Source organism: Pseudorca crassidens, chromosome 17, assembly GCF_039906515.1.
Source record: "Pseudorca crassidens isolate mPseCra1 chromosome 17, mPseCra1.hap1, whole genome shotgun sequence".
In the NCBI taxonomy this organism is placed as follows: domain Eukaryota; kingdom Metazoa; phylum Chordata; class Mammalia; order Artiodactyla; family Delphinidae; genus Pseudorca; species Pseudorca crassidens.
In genome coordinates this window covers 77,944,119-77,963,582 of record NC_090312.1, presented here as the reverse complement: position 1 = coordinate 77,963,582, position 19,464 = coordinate 77,944,119, and the positions used below count along the sequence as shown (strand labels likewise).

Below are 19,464 nucleotides of genomic sequence, written 5' to 3'. Positions count from 1 at the left end.
TAAAAGAAACATAGAAAGGCAAACATATGTGTACATACTTATTGTATTTATTTTCTACAGCAGTAGTATATTTAAGAAGGAGTTGAGAGACTTCCCTGGTGGTTCAGTGGTTAAGACTCTGCGCTCCCAACGCAGGGGGCACGGGTTTGATCCCTGGTCCGGGAACTAAATCGCACACGCCGCAACTAAGAACCGGCACAGCCAAATAAATAAATAAATAATTGTTTTAAAAAAAGATGGAGTTGAAAGCCCAGAGCTAAAACTGATATTTCTCTCCTTGCTTATTACTACTGACTTGCTATTACGAGCCATCTGCGACGCGAACACATTGTGCTGGGACCATCTGTAATGTTCCTAATCTAATGGTTTAAATGATGGCTCATGTTCTCCTTAGAAGATATTAGCACCTCAAAAACATTTGCTGGAAATAGCAAGGTACTGATCCCTTCAGATCCTATCAGATAGCTACCCTGGAAATTAATGCATGTAAGAGCAGGAAGAAAGGAAACCAATACTCATTGAATCCCTTCTAGGGGCCAGGACCTTTGACAGACTCCTTGCATACATTCTCTCATTAATCCTCTCAGAAGTCTCAAAGGTATGTTTTGTTATTCTATTTTTACTTATTAAAGAAAGTAAGGCTTTTAAACATTCATTAACCTGCTCAAGATCACACAGCTCCTCAGTGGCAGAGCCAGGATTTAAGCCCCAGGCTCTCTGCTTCTGAGATCTATGATATCCATAGCAGCTGTTGTTGACCGCCTCCCCTAAATCCATTTCCCCTTCCTTCCACACTTTTGTTCAGGTATCCATATCTTCCTGGGGTGTTTTCCATCATCTCCAAGCAATTCTCCAAAGGTCAGTGGACATCAGCTGGGTGTCATACAAATTTATCTCAATTATGACCCTATCTACTTGGAGATAGCATCACATCCCACAGGTTAAGGGCTCAGGCTCACCAGATTCCCCTGCTTGAGATCCAGTCTCAAGTCCAGGGGCCACCTGCTGAATGACCAGCTATAAATTGGAGTTCCCAGAAACGCGAGGGGTCCTTGGGTCTGATCATTTGCTAGAATGACTCACAAAGCTCAGGGAAACATTTACTTAACATTTAACTGGTTTTCATAAAAGGATACTACTCAGAACAGCTAGATGAAAGAGATGCGCTCTCTGGGTACACCACTCTCCCAGCACCTCCATGTGTTCACCAACCCAGAAGCTCTTCAAATGTCTCATTGTTCAAGAGTTTTTATAGAGCTTAATCTGCAGTACCCCTTCCCTTTCCTAGAGGTTGCTGGGTGGGCCTGAAAGTCTCACCTTCTAATCACTCAGTCTTTCTGGTGACCAGCCCCATCCTGAGGCTATGTAGGGACACAGCCTTGAGTCTCCTCATTAGCATAGACTCCTGTGTGATCAAAACATGGGCTTCTTATGAATAACAAAAGACTTTCTGAGTGCTCAGGAAATTCCAAGGGTTTTAGGAGCTCTGTGCTAGGAATGGGGACATACCAAATATATTTCTTATTATACCACACCTCCTCATGAAGCCAGTGAAATTCAAGCGTGGGCTTCTCTGTCTACAGCAGCATTTCTTAGCAGCAGGCACAATGGGCATTTGGGGCTGGCCAGCTCTTTGCTCTGAACTGTCCCATGCATCTTGGGATGTCTTGCATCCCTAACTTCCTCCTGCAGTCATTCTAATGACCCAAAATGCCCAACACACACCTGAATGCCAAGGCTCTGCTTGAACAGCTGGTCCATAGGGAGCACAGTGTTTCCTGCTAATGACAGTTCAGGAACTTACGCAGTGGTTGGTAAGCCAACCGTGGGGTGGAATTTCTCTGCCACAGGTGGTGGTCCAGGAATAAGAATGCAGCTTGGGGGACTTCCCTGGTGGTGCAGTGGTTAAGCATCCACCTGCCAATGCAGGGAACACGCGTTCGAGCCCTGGTCTGTGAAGATCCCACGCCGCGGAGCAACTAAGCCCGTGTGCCACAACTACCAAGCCTGCGCTCTAGAGCCCGCCAGCCGCAGCTACCGAGCTCACATGCTACAACTCCTGAAGCCCGCACGCCTAGAGCCCATGCTGCGCAACAAGAGAAGCCACCACAATGAGAAGCCCGCGCACCGCAACAAAGAGTAGCCCCTGCTCACCGCGTCTAGAGAAAGCCCATGCGCATCAACGAAGACCCAACACAGCCAAAAATAAATAAATAAAAATAAATTTATTTTTTAAAAAAGAATGCAGCTTGGGTAAATGGTGTGTAAGGGGAGGTTTGCTAGGGAGCTCTCTGGAGAGAGTATATCTGGAAGAAACAGATTTTTTTACCCTGGAATTTTTCATGTAAAACTTTCATGTAAAACTTTTCATGTAAAACTTTTCACTCATCTCTGGAGTTTTTTTGTTGAATGAGGCAATAAATCACCTTTATTCCTTAAGTCAATGAAGTTAAATAACAAACCCCAAATGTTGGACTTCCTGTTTTTTACCATGGCAAGTAATCTACCTGATATAATACCTTTCTTAGGCTTTTAGGTCCTGCTGTCTCTACATAAAGAACATGGCCCTTTGGGCTAGTGGCAGTGAAGGGCAGGACAAAGGCATCGATTTCTATTTCAAAACTTTCCCAACTTTCTGTTCTTTACTTCAGATTTTTTCTGCATCTGCCTTTGGTGTAGCTCCCTCCTCTCAGTAGAAGAGATGTTCCTTTCTCAGTCCAAGGTGAATTCCTTCACTCCCTCTCTTGGTCCAGACTCTTCCTACCTCCTCAGAAGTGCGTACCTCTCTCCCCATCACGCATTTTCCCTCTGTCTTGACTCTCCCTTTCTATGGTTCTTCACCCAAGATACATACTATGCCCAGACCTTCTCCTGTCAACCAAGTCTTCCCTCCTACTAATGCACTTCCTACCTCTGGCACGGCCCCGTCACAGCCAGGTTCCTTAAAAGTGCCATCTCCGGGACTTCCTTGGCAGTCCAGTGGCTAAGACTGCGCTTCCTCAAACCCAGGGGGCATGGGTTTGATCCCTGGTCGGGGAACTAAGATCCCACAAGCCACGTGGCCTGGCCAAAAAAAAAAAAAAAGTGCCGCCTTCACTGACTTCCCTACTTCCTAGTGTTCGCACTCCCCTTCCCCAACTAATCCTTAAACTACTATTATCTGATTTATGCCCTCAGCTTCTCCAATGAAACTTCAATGGCGATGTCACTGATGAACTCCTAAATGATAAACCCAATAAGTATTTTCATCTTTATCATTTCTAATCTTTTTATTAAATGTGTCAATCAGTTTGTCCTTCAAAAATTCTCTCTTCCTTTGGAGTCTGTGTTTACCACCCTCTGATGCATAGGTTCTTAATCTGGGGGCTGTGGATTACATAGATATGGATAGGGGGAAATTTGCATCTTTATTTGTATTAACTCTAACTGAAATTTAACATTTTATTCAACTATGATTGTTGTCAGCACCATGGTCTATTAGCAGTATCTACCGATTTGTCACTAATAGAAATACAGATGTTGTCATCTTACAATACACTTGATACAAACATCTTGTCATATCATTTACACTCATCCCAACTGCTAAATTATAGCCATTATTAGACCTCTTGTTAGATCTTGGTTTTTAATATATTAATAAAGAAGCACATATATTACTCTGACACAAATTTGTTTTGGAAATATTTTAATAACAATTCTAATATAATTTTTTCTGTAATCCTTTGTTTTTTTGTTTTTGTACCTTTGATACCATAATTCTGAGCAGGCATCCATGAGCTTTACACGAATGCTAAAGGGATCTATTGCTGAAAGAAAACACCACGTTTCCTGCCGAATTTTTAAAAAATCTCTCAGATTACTGCTCCTCAGTTCAATTTTGAAGCTCACGTTACAGGGCCCACTGTCCCATTTTTTCTTAGCATCAGAACCACGTGTGACTGAGATTATAGTCATTAGATTTTACAGCAAGGGTTCTCCTCAGAACTTGGAAGTAAGTTTGTGCCCTGAGAGTTCAGGCTAACATTCAACATGTAATGATGACAGTCAGGTAGTGAAAATGACAGATAACACACTGAGAGCTTCACACACCCTCTGCGTTGCATGGTCATGCTATGATTTTGATATTATTTTCCCCATTCTACAGATTAAGAAACTGAATTTCAGATGGAATCAATGTCTTCATTAGGTCACATGGTAGGTAATTAATGAGACAGGGGGCTTAATATACTGCAAAATGAAGTTCACCAGAAGCAACCTAAAGATGCAGGTTGAATCCCAGGGCCAGAACTTGATGGTAATTTGATTGAATTGGGTAAGTCCATCAGAAGGAGGATTGGCCAGTCTTAGACGCTGGAAAAAGGAAAATTTTGGAGATAAAAATTGGTATTCTCTATTGAAATATTACTCAGGGGAGTTTTTAACTCATCAAAATATTTGGTAGTTGGTTAAGGCTATTGGGCCAGGGTTACAAATGCTTTCGGAGGCCAAACAGATACGGCTTGCAGGTCAGAGTGAGACGACAGGGTGTGGTCGAACTGATGAAATGAATGAGGGACGAAATGCACTAGGAGGCATAGGTTTTACCCCCAGGAAAGACCATCCCAAACGTTTCGTGTTCCCTCCACTTAAAGTCATTAAATATTTCCATGCACTTTACTCTTTGTAAGGAAAAGAAAAAGCTAGTGGAATGCATTTCGCACATTCCTGTCTCTGAGATAGTGATTTCTTATTGCAATTTGACACTCTACTTTTAAAAATCAGACTTGTAAACTAGGTTAATGTGAGTCCATTTCTGAAAGATGGATTCACTTTTGATGTGTAGAGAAATCAGGTTTCTAAGCTTCCTTTACTATATATACCAACCTGTGAGTTCCCTTGGGAGCCTCAATCTAACCCCTCTTCATGAACATAAAGCATTCATCACTTCCTTGTGGAGGACAAATACATTTTTCTTACATGTTACATGCTGATGACTTCTAAATTTGTATGTGGAGGTCAAAACTCTCATTGGACCCATATTTCCAGCTTCCAGCACTGCCAGTTACTAGCTGTCATGACATGAGAAATTAAACTCTTTAAGCTTCAGTCTCTTTTTCTATCAAATAAAGACTTTTTCTCTGTATATTTATTTTTATTTCCTTTAGCTATATTATCAGAATTTGGAAATTTAGGTGCAAGTGTTTGCATATATTAAAGGATTATGATAATCCTTTCACTACCTTTTTGAAAGTTGATTCAATTTGCCCTTTCAAGTTTTACAAAAGAATTTTCACTTTCTAACATTTTTTTCCATTTCTGATTATTATTCTTTTTCTTTAAATATTTTAAATTAAAAAACTATCAGTGGGATTAACATATACACACTACCATATAAAAAACTGAAAACCAACGAAGACCTACTGTATAGCACAGGGAACTACACTCATATTTTGTAATAAACTATAAGGGAAAGAACTGAATCACTTTGCTGTACACCTGAAACTAACACAACACTGTAAGTCAATTAAAAAAAAACCCTCAGGGGCTTCCCTGGTGGCACAGTGGTTGAGAGTCCGCCTGCCAATGTAGGGGACGCGGGTTTGTGCCCCGGTCCGGGAGGATCCCACGTGCCGCCGAGCGGCTGGGCCCGTGGGCCATGGCCTCTGGGTCTGCGCGTCCGGAGCCTGTGCTCCGCGACGGGAGAGGCCGCAGCGGTGAGAGGCCCGCGTACCGCCAAAAAAAAAAAAAAAAAAAAACCCTCAGGCCCGCGTACCGCCAAAAAAAAAAAAAAAACCCTCAGGGTAAAATGCAAAAAATAAAAACACATAAATTAATTTAAAAATTTTCAGATTTGTTGTGAAGATTAAATGATTTGGGAGGTTTGTTACACATTTTCAATTGTATTAAACGTATGTGAATTTTAACAATGATTGTCAGAGACTTTAATAGATACACAGGTAGAGCATGCAAACAGATAATACACAATAGAAGAACCACAAGTGTCTATCAGACACTTGAAAAAACATTTGGTCCCAACAGCCGTACCAGCTGCATGGTATTTCTATCTGGAGCTCAGACCACTCCCCCAAGCCCCAGACCCAAATGTCCAATTGCTCATTTGATCCCTCCACTTGAATGACTGTTGGCATCTCAGTTCAACGTGTCCAAAAGAGAATCTTTGATTCTCTCCCCTCTTTCCCACCTACCTGTTCTTCTCCTGCAATTAATGTGTTACCCTGTTCATTTGGCAAAATATCTAGGAATCATGCTTGTTTGTTCTCTTTCTCAGTCCTTCCGTATATACTACATCAGCTAGCTGTGACTGGCTGGACCCTGGAAGCTTGGCTGCTGCCTCGACCCTTCTGGAAGCCAGAGGGGAGGGACACGGTCAAGAGCCTCAGGAAATCAGGGTGGGCATATACCCTCCCTCTTGCCTTGCAAAAAATCCCATCCCTTCTGGAAGTTCACCTCTGAAAACTATACCAGCAGAGCAGAAGAGAGGAAAAAGCAAGCGCCTAGGGACCCTGACACCCACCTGGGTGGTGCGGAGGGACCAGCTTGAAGCAGCTCCTCGGTTGCTGGTCTCCAAGGGCTGGGGTGCTGAGTCCCTCCTGACCCCACATGCTGTCTCCTGCCTCGGTCTCCTCTGGCCTCGGGGCCAGGCCTCCTTGCCTGTCCCCGTCTTATAATTTCCAGTCTTCTTCTGGGTGCCAAACTTTCAGAAACCTCTTCCATAAGGTCAAAAAGCAAGCTAACTCTCCCTGTGCTTCAGTATTTATGATGAGCAAGGTGCTCTCAAGTGCTGGGATCAGGGAAGGGCCCCCTCCACTGTCCAGAGTCCAAGACAGTCACTGAGCCTACCTATTACTTCTTTTCACAATTTATTTCTTTTTTGTAACAAACTATGGCTTTTGCTGTGTCCTGTAAAGACTTTTGTTACAGTTTAGTTCTCTATGACAGGATGATTTTTATTAATTTTATCATTCATCTTTATTGCTTTTATTGCATCTTCTATTATTGTTTTATGAACACTTTGTTTTCAATAAATAAAAATCTCTAGGTTTTTAATAAATAAATTAGGAGCCTGTAATTTCTTATTAGTTTTACTAGAAACATTGCAGTTAAAATGGTTCTCTAGGGGCTTCCCTGGTGGCGCAGTGGTTGAGAGTCTGCCTGCCGATGCAGGGGACACGGGTTCGTGCCCCGGTCCGGGAAGATACCACATGCCACAGAGCAGCTGGGCCCGTGAGCCATGGCCGCTGAGCCTGCGCGTCCGGAGCCTGTGCTCCGCAACAGGAGAGGCTCGCATACCACAAAAAATGGTTCTCTAGAGCTGTGTCAAGTTAGAAAAAATTTTCATTTATTTATGTTTGAATTTTTCTTCTGAGTCTTTGAAGGTATCTATTCTGAGTTGGAAAGCTTTATAATAGGTATATCTTCTACTAAACTATATATATATGTCCATTGCTTACAGGCAGAAGTCTAAGATGGTCCCCAAGATCTCCACTCCCCCGTGTACACACACTTTCTTCCAGTTGTTCAACCAAATACTAACTTAGATGCTGCTGTGAAATGATTCTGCAGATTCAATTAATGTCCCAAAACAATTGACTTCAAGATAGGGAGATGGTCCTGGATGGGCCAGACCTAATCACTTGAGTCTTTAAAAGTGACGGGGCCCTTCTTAACAAAGAGATTCAAAGCAGGAGGGATTAAAAATGAGGGAGATTCTCTGCTGTTGGCTTTGAAGATGGAGTAAGCCACGTGGCAAGGAATGCAGGAGCCTCTAGTTGCTGATAGCAGCTCCTGGTTAATAGCCAGAAAAGAAATAGGGACCTCAGTCCTACAACTGCAGGAGGCTGAATTCTGCCACATCACATGGGCTTGCAAAAGGACCCCAAGCTCCAGATGAGAATGCAGCTAAGTGGATACCTTGATTTTAGCCTTCTGAGATCCTGAGAAGAGAACCCATCTACACCAGGCCCAGACTTCTGCCCTACAGAACTGTGAGCTAATAAATGGGTATTGTTTTTCGCCAGTAAGTTTGTGGTATTTTGTTACTCAGCAATAGAAAACGAATCTAGTAGGACATGCTTATATTGAGATATGACCTCTACACCATATGATGAGTCAGCACAGTAGGGATTACAGTATTCCTGGAAGCCTTTTTTTTAAAAGAATACCATGTGTTTTTGTTGTTGTTTTGTTTGTTTGCGCCAGGTCTTAGTTGTGGCAGGCAGGCTCCTTAGTTGTGGCATGTGAACGCTTAGTTGCAGCATGCGTGTGGGATCTCGTTCCCTGACCAGAGATCGAACCCAGGCCCCCTGCATTGGGAGCGTGGAGTCTTAACCACTGTGCCACCAGGGAAGTCCCCTGGAAGCCTTTTCTATGCTGGACAACTTGGAATGATTCAGCTACACACATGAGAGACTGAATAAATATACCCTAGGGAGCTAAATGTCTCCCTCACTCAACTCTCAACCCTTCCTTAACCATTACCAAAAACAAAACAAAAAAACCCTGTAGACACTCCAGCACTTCCCAACACAAGGGGGAAGTGTCAGTGGAGAGAAAGAACAGAATTCACAAATTAAAGTTTAAATATCTTACTTTTGCAAATTTTACCAAAAAAGAAAATTGACCACGTGAACACATTTGCCTTGGAAGGGGTCATGCAAGTGAGGGACCCTGAGCTTAAGGTTCCTTAGCTTCTCTCTCTCTATATATATATATCCTTAGCAGCTGGCATAGTACCTGACATATGAACAGCATGTCTCAATTCTTTCTTATACAGCTACATTAAATTAATCACTGAGCAGTTGTTTCCTGACTTCAAATTTTTCTTAAGTGAATTCATGTTAATGGTGGGAGGCCTGTATACTGAGTCCACCCTCCATTTCCTGTACCCTGGGTCGCTTATAGTTAAACATACTATACAGAGAGTCCCTGACTTACCATGGTTTGACTTAACGATTTTTTGATTTTACAAAAGGGGTACACATTCAGTAGAACATGTACTTTGAATGTTGAATTTTGCTCTTTCCCGGGCTAGTGACATGCTGTACAATACTGTCTCTCGTGATGCCGGGCAGCACAGTGAGCCGCAGTCACCAGGGAGCCACGCGATCGTGGGGGTGAACAATGGTACACTCACAACCGTTCTGCACTTAGACGACCATTCTGTTTTTCACTTTCAGTAGAGTATTCAAGAAATTACATGATATATTCAACACCATTATAAGATAAGCTTGGTGTTAGAGGATTCTGCCCAACTGTAGGCTAATGTAAGTGTTCTGAGCACGTTTAAGGTATATAGGCTAAGCTATGTTCAGTAGGTGTATTAAATGCATTTTCAACTTAACAGATATTTTCAACTTATGATGGGTTTATCTGGATGTAACCCTACAGTAAGTCAAGGGAGATCTGTATACTTACTTCCTCATCTCTGCTTGTTTCCAAGAAAGAAAATGTAAATAATTCAGTTTTTGTTTCAATTAGTGATTCAAGAGCCTCAGTCTGTTCTTTTATAAATAAGCAAAATAGCTTATCTCAGGGTTCAGAGGAGACAATCTCACTTTTGGCATTTGGATTTAGTGTTTTTTGGAGTGAAGTGAAACGAGAACCTTCCAGAAATGCACTCAGTTGATTCAAAGAGAGAAAGCGGGATCTAGTTCTAAAGAGGTCTTTGTCTATAATTGATTTTTCTAAAGGAAAAATTAACAAAAATTAGAGTATATCAATGATGAATAATCTGCTCTTTCCAACAGACGCTTTTGTATTATAATTTGTATCAAATGCAGTGTGAAGAAAATTATCCATTTACTAAGAATAAAAAATCTTCTCCATTAAGTCTAGTAATGAAAACTTCAAGATAAGACCCCAAAGTGACATAAGCCTGCAGTTCTTCTAATAAATATTACAGTACAAGAAAACACTACATTTAAGGAATAAGATGATAGTCAAACTCTACTTGTTTGTACCTTAAACCTTTTAAAGGCAGTGTTTCCCCTACCTCCATTTAATGTAGATTTTTAAAATTAATTTTTTATTGGAGTATAGTTGATTTGCAATGTTGTTAGTTTCTGCTGTACAGCAAAGTGAATCAGCCATACATATACACATATCCACTCTCTTCTACACTCCATTCCCATATGTCATTACAGAGCACTGAATAGAATTCCCTGTGCTATACAGTAGGTTCTTATCGGTTCTCTTTTATATATAGTAGTGTGTATATGTCAATTCCAATCTCCCAATTTATCCCCCCACCTCTTTCCCCCTTGGTAGCCATAGTTTGTTTTCTACATCTGTGACTCAATTTCCGTTTTGTAAATAGGTTCATTTGTAGCATTTTTTTTAGATTCCACATATAAGTGATGTCATATGATATGTTTTTCTCTGTCTGACTTACTTCACTCAGTATGACAATCTCTAGGTCCATCCATGTTGTAATATAGATTTTTTTAAACCTGAGACATAAAACGCATGATCAACTGCTATAATATTTGGACATAACAGTGCAGGTAGGAAATATGTGCAGGTAGGAAAATACTGATTCCCATAAAATTATTCAAATAAGTTAATGAAAAAGTAGAAATAAATTGTTAACTCTGTTGAACCACATGAATCCTTAAGGACTTGAGATGAAAGAAAACAGCAATTCCTTTTTAAAAATCCTTTTTAGGAGATCGTTGTCATTGTATTTGATCCTCAAAAAATTGCTTTGAAATGTAATTTTTAAAACCTGAGAAATATGTTTTCTCTTCCTTTTGCAACTGTAAAATGATTCTTTTTCAGGTCTTTTTTTTTCAAAAATACTTTTAGAAGTGCACAAAACCAAAACCACAATAAACTTCTTTATAGACTAATCTGTTAGTAGTAAAATTTTATTGTAGACAGGTTAAATGAAACTGATTTGACCCAAAATGTATCTGATTTCAGATGGTTAGACATTTATTAGATCCTTGTTTTCACTTGATCTCTGTAGGTTGTGGTAGCCAGCTTCTAGGATGGCAGTGATCCTCACCTCTGGTTATTAATGTCCTTGTGTAGTCCCTTCCTATGTTTTATCACAGTGGGTCCATGGGACCAGAAGGATACAGCAGGAGTGGCGGGATGTGACTTCCAAGGTTAGGTCACAAAAGACACTGAGGTTTTGGCCTTATGCTCACTCTCTCGTATCTCTCACACTGGGAGAAACCAGCTTCCATGTCATGAAGATACTAAGCAGTTCTCTGGGAGGTCCATGTGGTAAAGAACTAAGGCCTCAGCCATAAGCCACCTTGGGAATAAATCATCCAGCCCCAATCTAGCCTTCAGATGACTGCAGACTGCAGCCCTGGCTGAAAGATTAACTGCAACCCCATGAAGAGACCTCCAAGCCAGAGCCACCCAGCTAAGCTGCTCCTAGATTTCTGATGCATAAAAATTGTGTGAGAATAAATGTTTACTGCTGTTGTAAGGTTATACTGTACTTTTTCGCAACCTGTTTCATTTGAAGGAATTGCTGGGAATTGATCCCCAGATTACTTACATTGAGAAATTTAAAAGAGCGGTAGAAGTACAGCAATGATTCTTCGACAAATTTAAATTAGCCTTGCAGATTTTTAAATGTATGTAACCTCAATGTCTGAAGAACAGACAGATTTATTTTATTTTACTAACTTCTTTAAAATAAAAAAGTTTGGAAAAATAGACTCCTATTTTCTCCATATTAGAAGTGAAAATGTGATTCTTTGATAGGCATTTTCTTCTCTGTCACTCCACATGTTTAAAATTCTGATAATGAGACTGTTAGAAGCAGAGATAAAGATTATATAGGAGGGAGGGGAGCTGGAAGAAGGTTGAAATGTGATCTCGTAATTCCTGGCACCCATCTCACACAAAAGACATCAGTGACAGAAGGTTTTCAGAGTCCGCACCTCCCACTGGGACAGAGCTAGCTTATCATGTCCTCACAATTGGAGAGAAAATGGATTTCCCTTTATCAAAATTTAAAGGCCTTTACGGGTAAAGATTAAAATAAATTGAAACACTCATGGGAGTAGTAAATGGTTTCTTTTCAGCAAAATATGAGGTATACTTCTCAGGTATCCTCATTCTCATTCTGATCCTGACTTTTCCAAAATAAGGACACCTACCAATGAACACGAGACACAGAACACGTTCAGGATAAATGGATGAATATGTGTTCAAACCAGAGGGTTTGAAGTAATTGCATGGTCCAGTCTTTGCTGACAAAAACCCAACAATGCAGATAGTAAAATATTACCGATGTTACACAGTTCTATAGGGGTCAGTCTTCTAATATACCTAGATACATTCAAGAAAATCATTCACCTGCAATTTGGTATATATACTCTCTCCTAGTAATAATGTACTTTTCAGAGTGCTCTCATATCTACCTCCCAGTGATTCTATTAGCAACTGGAATTATCATCTCTATTGAGTATATGACAAAAATTCTCAAGGTCAGCTTGTTGGTGGCAAGAAAGACTGCAATTCAGGCCTCCTGGAATCCAATATTGGGCCATTCCCCAGACCACTCTCTCTGTGGAAAGCACTAGGCAACTGTTAAGGACTGAGAAAAGTAGGTAGTTTAAGAACACTATTTTGGTTTTTAACTCACTTTTAAATTTGTTATTAATCATTATGTAGTTATATTTTTTAATCCACGATTTTATAAAATGAGCTTATTATTATTCCAATATTCACTGTTTCTCTCATTTGTGCACTTATGTAGGCCCCTTCTGTTATGAATAGTAAGTCCATCGATAACAAAACTAACCTACATACAAAAGAAAGTTTCGTCACTCACCTACACACACATTGACTCAGGATGTGAATTTGCAATCATTCCATTTTGACCCTTCAGGTAAACTTCTGAAGGATGAGCAGAATGGAATGGAAGTATAAAGCAATTATACTCCAATAAAGATGTTTAAAAAAAGAAAAAAGAATGCAATGGAAGAGAGAAACCAGTCATTTCTGGCTTTGACAAGTGGTCAGAAATCAGTCATGAGTAGAAAAGTAAGAGAGGGAATACTAAGTGTGTTACCCAACAAGAACATAAATGGCAGATGAGGTGGATAAGGTGAACAAAGTACAGTGGAGAGGGCTGCTGATACATCTGGAATGACTAGTAAAGCAATAACTATGAAAGATAAGACCCTTTAAGGCTCAGCTTAGATGGCTCTCCTTCCGCTTCTGCTGGGGAGCAGCTACATATACAGGTTATCATTAGCAGAGAGGTTTGACTGCACAGAGACCATAGTAAATCAATTGCTTGCAGATATATCAAAACCCTATCAGTGAGTGGCAAGTGACAAGTAAGCTGATTGTTACAGAGTAGAGTGGACACAAGCAACACACTTCGGGTGTCACTGTCTCCCATCACCCCAGATGGGACCATCTAGTTGCAGGAAAAGAAGCTCAGGGCTCCCACTGATTCTGCATTATGGTGAGTTGTATAATTATTTCATCATGTATTACAATGACTACCCATGACTTAACATGAGAGAGACTCTAATCTCCTTTAAGGGAGCGTCTTTGTTGGGTTCATTTAACTCCTACAGTTCTTAGTGACAGGTTGGAGGTGGAACACAGGGAGAGGGTGAAGGAAAGGGGGAAATGACTTCAGTGTTTACTTAGTGTCTCCTGAGAGCTTGACACTTTGCTAGACACTTGTGTCATCTCATGAGGAATCTAAGGCTTAGAGAGTTTAGTAATTTATCCAAGATCACTCATCTGACAGGGGGTGAATTCAGGAGTTGAACGGAGTTCTTTCTTCCTCCAAACTGGTACTGAGCTTATGAGTATATGCAGGAAAATTAATTCTGTCATGGTGTTTAGAAATGGCTTAAAGCAAGCATTTCACAGTGGTTCTTAATTATTTCTCGGTCATGGACTCGTGCGAGGATCTCTCCCATAAAATTACATATATGCAAATCCATACAACATTGTGCATATCATTTCTGGAGGATCACAGGGCTCCCAGAGTGCATTCGAGAGCTGGCTAAGGAAACCATGGGAACCAAAGTAAGAACCTATGCATTACAGTATTCTAAGCCACTCTTCTCCCATCCCATTCCCCCACTACCTCTCTTCCCACAGTCTGAGAGTGATCAAAACCAGAGAAAATTTAAACACATGAAAAGTTTGGTTGGGAAGAGCAAATTCAAAAGTCTAATATAATTCTCTACTTTAAAATGTCATGGAAAACTTGAATGAGGAGACCTTGGAGAATGTAGCCTTAAACAATCCTTAAATTTCACAGTTATGACCTTCAGACCACATATGATGTAAGACTGAGAGATGAGGTTATCAGAATTCGTCCCCAAGTGAATGAAATAGCTGAAAATCGAACAGAATGGAAAATCCCACGAAGTATCCTATAATTTAAGGGAAGAGAGTTTTATTTCTGTCATTTTTGCCAAGGAGTTTTTCTTGAAAAAATGTCTTTGGATTTTGGGGGCTACGTAAAGTGTTTAAAATGAAGTTTGTGTGGGTTTTATTTACACCTTGTTTCAAAGAGAATTTAAGACAGCATATAGGCTTAGAGAAAATGTAACAAAATATTATGAATTACACATAGAAAAAAATAAACGTCGAGACATAAAATAGAGACAGAAAAGGAGCTGACTTTAAAACAGGAATTTGTATAGTGATTAGGCCTTAACTCCTTCGAGGTAATTTTTAGAAATTATGCAGCACTAAGGGTTTCACACATTAAGTATATGTTTTTCATAATTTACAAAATATCTTCACATACATTATATCATTTGATCCTAAATTGACTTTGAGAGGCAGTTATTCTCTACATTTTCCAGACCAGGAAACCGAGGCTTAGCGAGGGACTTGAAAAGCTAGTCTTTGCTCTTTTCAAAGCCACTGATTGTTATAATTCCTGCGCACCAATAACTAACACCTCTCAGTTCTGTGCAAGAACCATATACACTTGACTCCTGTGGCCCTGACATTTTCATGAGAGAAAGATTACCACCTACTTTACAGGTGCTTTAGATCTGGAGGTGGACAGACATAAAATTAAAGGACTTCAGACTTGGAATAGACCTTTCAGGTAACACTTAACTCCGTTGCTTTATCAATGAGTGTGTCAAAGCTCTAGGAGGCCAAAAGATTTGCAACCATCATCCAACCAGTTTGTGGTAAGACCAAGATCAAAAGCAGGTTTCCTAAGTTCTCTTTACACTGCATTGCCTGTAAAGCTCTATACGTATCCTTTTCTATAATTTTTTACATTCAGTTCTGACCTTTCTCTTCTCAGTTTCCGTGTCCACTGGGTAAAGTGCCGCATGCATCCTGACATGGCAACAAGCCCGTGCATGACCTGGCACCAGTGACTTCTCCCACAGTTCTCCTCTAACAGTATGGGAATGCTTCTGATCGTAAGGATGCTAGGCTTTCGTGGAACATCCCCACAGAGTTGTCCTGTTCAGGCTATGTGTAAAGGGCATACCGCTGAGAGTAGTAAGAAATTGAGTTTCTCCTGGAAGGAGGGAACTTTCTACATGTCTATCACCAGGAAAGACTTGAGTGAAGGCACTCAGATGGGAGGGACAAAACGGCCTTTGGAACATGGCAGGCCTAAGAAGGGACTTCTCCACCCCCAAACTAAAGATGGGTGAACTAGATTATGCAATTCCTGGTAATTTTTCACATCAAATTTTTGTGTGCTGTCTCTGAAAATCCCCTCCAAACAGTAAAAACAAACAAACGAACACAAACCTGTGAGTTGACATTTGGAAAGGCCATTCAAACCATGTAGCAACGAAGTACTGCCAGCCCAGCATGAAGGTTTCGGTAGAATGACAGATCCTAAAAGGGAGAGGAAAATATTAGGCAACAGGAACCAGAGCCACTAAACCCCAGTCACTTCTGCCCTAGCAATGGCTCTCCTTCCACTGCCAACATTAGAGGCTATGGGTTAGCAAATAAGCTTCCTTATGCAACTTCATATTCCCTGAACAGATCCAGGACCTTTGCACATTGTTTCTTGCGCCTAAACTTCAGTTCCCTTCCCCCACCTTCTGTCCTCTTGACAAACTCTTCATTCATATTTCTGGGTCAGACATCATCTTCTCTAGATAACCTATCCTGACACTTTTAACTCTGTCTTGCATCTCCTCTTCCAAAATCTGTGTGCTCCTTTAGAACAGTGTCTGCCTTTAGTTCCAGGGCCTAGCAGTGCATGCAATATAGTATGTACTTAAAGTGTTAGTTGAATAAACAAAAAAGTTACTTTTTTTCCTTTAAGTGCATTTTTCAATAGGTTATTCATGAACACTGCAAAATTTCAAACTGCCCTTGAAAAATTCAGTGAAAAGTAGATATTCCCTCCAATCCCATCCCTTCCTTCCCCTGGTCCCAGGTGTGTCCTTTCAGATTGACTACGTACTATGTATGGGTCTTTAAGTATATTCCTGTCATTTTTCTACACAACGGTAAAATAAAAAGTTATTTATATAACAATAAAATATAGCTTATAAACATACAAATGTAATTTATGTATCACTTACTATATATAAGATAGTTGTATATATAAATAATATATATAACATAAATGTATATTTATACACTGAGTCCTGTGCCTTGTTTTTGCGTAACGTTAAGTCAGGCTTTTTTTTTTAAGACCGCATAGTATTCCACCGCAGGTGCATATCATGGTTTACCGCATATTCCCTAACTTAGGGTTTCGAATTTACAAACACTTCCATTTTCCCTGTCAAAGCCCCGTCCCGCACCACAGATACAGCCTCGCCCTCCAACCCCGCCCCGAGAGGCTCCATCATTTTCGAACACCTTGTCACGAGCCCAGGGCAGGCCCTGCGCCGAACGCGACCTCCGCCTTCCCCCCACGTGTCCCGCGTCTCCACCGCAGGGCGGAAGGACGCGGCTCCGCTCGCGTCGCGGCGACGGAGCCGCAAGGCCCCTCCCCTGCCCCAGCGTCTCCCGGCCGCCGGAGCCCGCCGCTCAAAGGTGCCGGCAAGACCAGCGCCCGGCCCCGCCTGGCTCTGGGCCGACGGGGCCGACAGCAGCGGCCGACGCTGCACCGGGGAGGTCTCCGGCGAGGCGAGGCGGGGCGGGGCTCTGGCTGGGCGGGGCTCCAGCCGGCGTGGCGCTGCCGGCGTGCGGGGCTCCTCCCCTTTCCCCCGGCGGCGGCGCCGGCGGCAGCAGCACTTCCGGGTCGGCGCGGAGGCGGGGCGGAGGCGCCGCGGCGGCTGTTATTGTTCAGCTGGGCTCCGCTGGGCGCTGTCTCCCTTGGCTCAGAGGGTGTCAATTTGTCCCGCTTCCTCTCGGCCCCTCACTCCCGGAGGCTGACGACGACGGCGGCGGCTGCGGCGGGCGGGGCCTGGCGTTTCGAGGCCGAGCGGCGCCGGGGTGAGGGGCGCGGAGGAGGAGGAGCAGAAGCAGGAGGAGGAGCCGCGTGCCCTGGCACCGAGCGGCCGCGGCCATGGCGTACGCCTATCTTTTCAAGTACATTATCATCGGCGACACAGGTGAGCGCGGCGGGCGGGGGTCGGCGGTCTCCGGGCCGGGGCTGGGGGGCACACGGCGTCTGGCCGCGGCGCGGGAGCTGCCGCCGCCGGGCGCCTCCCCCCCGGCCGCGCCGCTCCATTTCCGCAGTGCTGGAGCTGGTGACGTGGGCACTGCGAGAGGCCGCGGCCTGGCCTGGCCGGCCCGGCCCGCCGCCCCGGCCCCGGCCCTGCAGCTGGGGGCCGCGGCCGCCGTTTCGACGCGCGATCTGGGGGAGTGTATGAGAGGAGGGCCGGCCCAGCCCGGGGCCGTCAGAGCCTGGCTCTGAGGATCGCACGCCCTGCCCCGGGCCCCTCGCCTTGGGCCTCTTCGCCGCCCCCGAGAGAGGAAAGCGGGGCCGAGGAGAGCAGACGGTGATGGGAGGAGGACCTTGGGCTTCCTGACCCACACGCACCTGCCGAGGCCCGGGCAGAGCGCTTGCTGGCGTGGGACAGCCAGCTGAGGACAGACAGAAACCTCTAAAAAATAATAATAGTAGTAACATAGGTATGTAGTTTTATCACTCAACTCCCAAGTCAGAGTAAGTCACATCCCGTTACTTGACGCCTGGGCCCTTTCGAGGTCATTAAAGCATGAAAGAGTTCTGTCGACTTCTGCCACGTGTAAACTTGAGGTTCTTTGATAGTAATGCAAGGCGTTCAGCGCTCTTGGTGTGCGCTGGCGCGCGTGTGTGTGTGTGTGTGTTGGGGACACTTTGGTTTTTTCGATACATCAAATCCAGGCTCACAACTGCCAGTTATCAGGTGACCTGATGTCCATTCGAAGCAGAAAGAAATACAGTTATTTGCACTGAAGATAACATTCCATTGTATTTCGCAGATAAAGTAGTCAAACTCGTTGAAAATATTTTTAATATCTGCGATTTCTTGGCATTACTTTGAATCTGATAATAAAACTAAGACTTGTTCAGGTGTTATAACTATTAATATACCGGAGTCTGGTTGCAGTGATGACTCTTGCACAACTTTGGACCCTTTGCACAACTTTGGAAATGTAAGCAGCAGCTTGTGGTTGCACTAGTGATATGGCAGATTGAATAAGTAGCACAAGAAGCATGTTGATTGCTGCCTAAAAGAAAAACGTTCTGCTGTAAACAGTCTTTCAGCAAGGCTTTTTGGTGTGCATGTGGAAACGGGATAGTTTTCTGCGTAAAATCCTGGATAAAGCAGTGTTTTGCACATGTTCATAGTGTGTCTATATGCTTTTTTAAATGTTGTGGCATACTTGAAGGAAGTGGGGTTCTAAAGCCTACTGGCAAATTTTGATTGAGGCTGTAACACTGAGATTGGAAGAGGGAGTTCACGTTAACAGCTATATGAGTGGGTTTGAGAAGTAGAGAGAAGAGTGATTATGGACGTGAAGCAGTAGTGACGCTTCAGATTAGCCTTTACAGGTTGCCTTCGTTCAGCTTACTTACCAAGCATCTGCTGTGGGTAAAGTATTGTACTGGGAGTAGTGGGGCTACAAATATTCACAAGGCGGTGCTCCCTTCTTTTGGAATTTGCCCTCATGCAAAAACAGTCCCCTGGCGGTTCAAAGGGACGACATTCTTTCTTGCCATTGCTACCGTTACCACCTAGTTCCGGCACTGAGCAGTTGACCCTGGACTGTCCACAGCATTTGCTTTCACCCCACTCCAGCTCAGGTGGTATAGTTGACTGTCAGACTAACCTTCCCCAAACACAGCTGTTCGGAGGCTGTTCCTCTGTTCACGTTCTTTAGTTTGACCTTCAGGGGACTCCATATTTTAGCCCGTGTTTAACTTCTCTAGCCTTCGTTCCCAGTATTCGCGAGTCTCCACTTTCCTCCTGCCAGTGAGGCCCTGTGCTTTTTCCTGGTCTCTGCTACCCTCTCTGCTTGGAGTGCCTCTCTGTCGAAATTCTTTCATTCCTCAAAGTCTCACTTGAGTCTTTTGTAATCTTTCAGAGT

At 42.9% G+C, this 19,464-nt stretch overlaps 1 protein-coding gene across 1 annotated transcript in view; it reads left to right on the top strand.

Annotated features, from left to right (window-relative positions):
• Positions 1-17,359: 17,359 nt before the first annotated feature.
• Positions 17,360-19,464, top strand: part of RAB2A (RAB2A, member RAS oncogene family) — a 76,005-nt gene continuing 73,900 nt past the window's right edge. Inside the window, exon 1 of the mRNA XM_067712254.1 lies at positions 17,360-17,498. Coding sequence (XP_067568355.1) covers positions 17,453-17,498 — 46 coding nt within the window. The 5' untranslated portion in view covers positions 17,360-17,452. The remainder of the gene's footprint in view (positions 17,499-19,464) is intronic.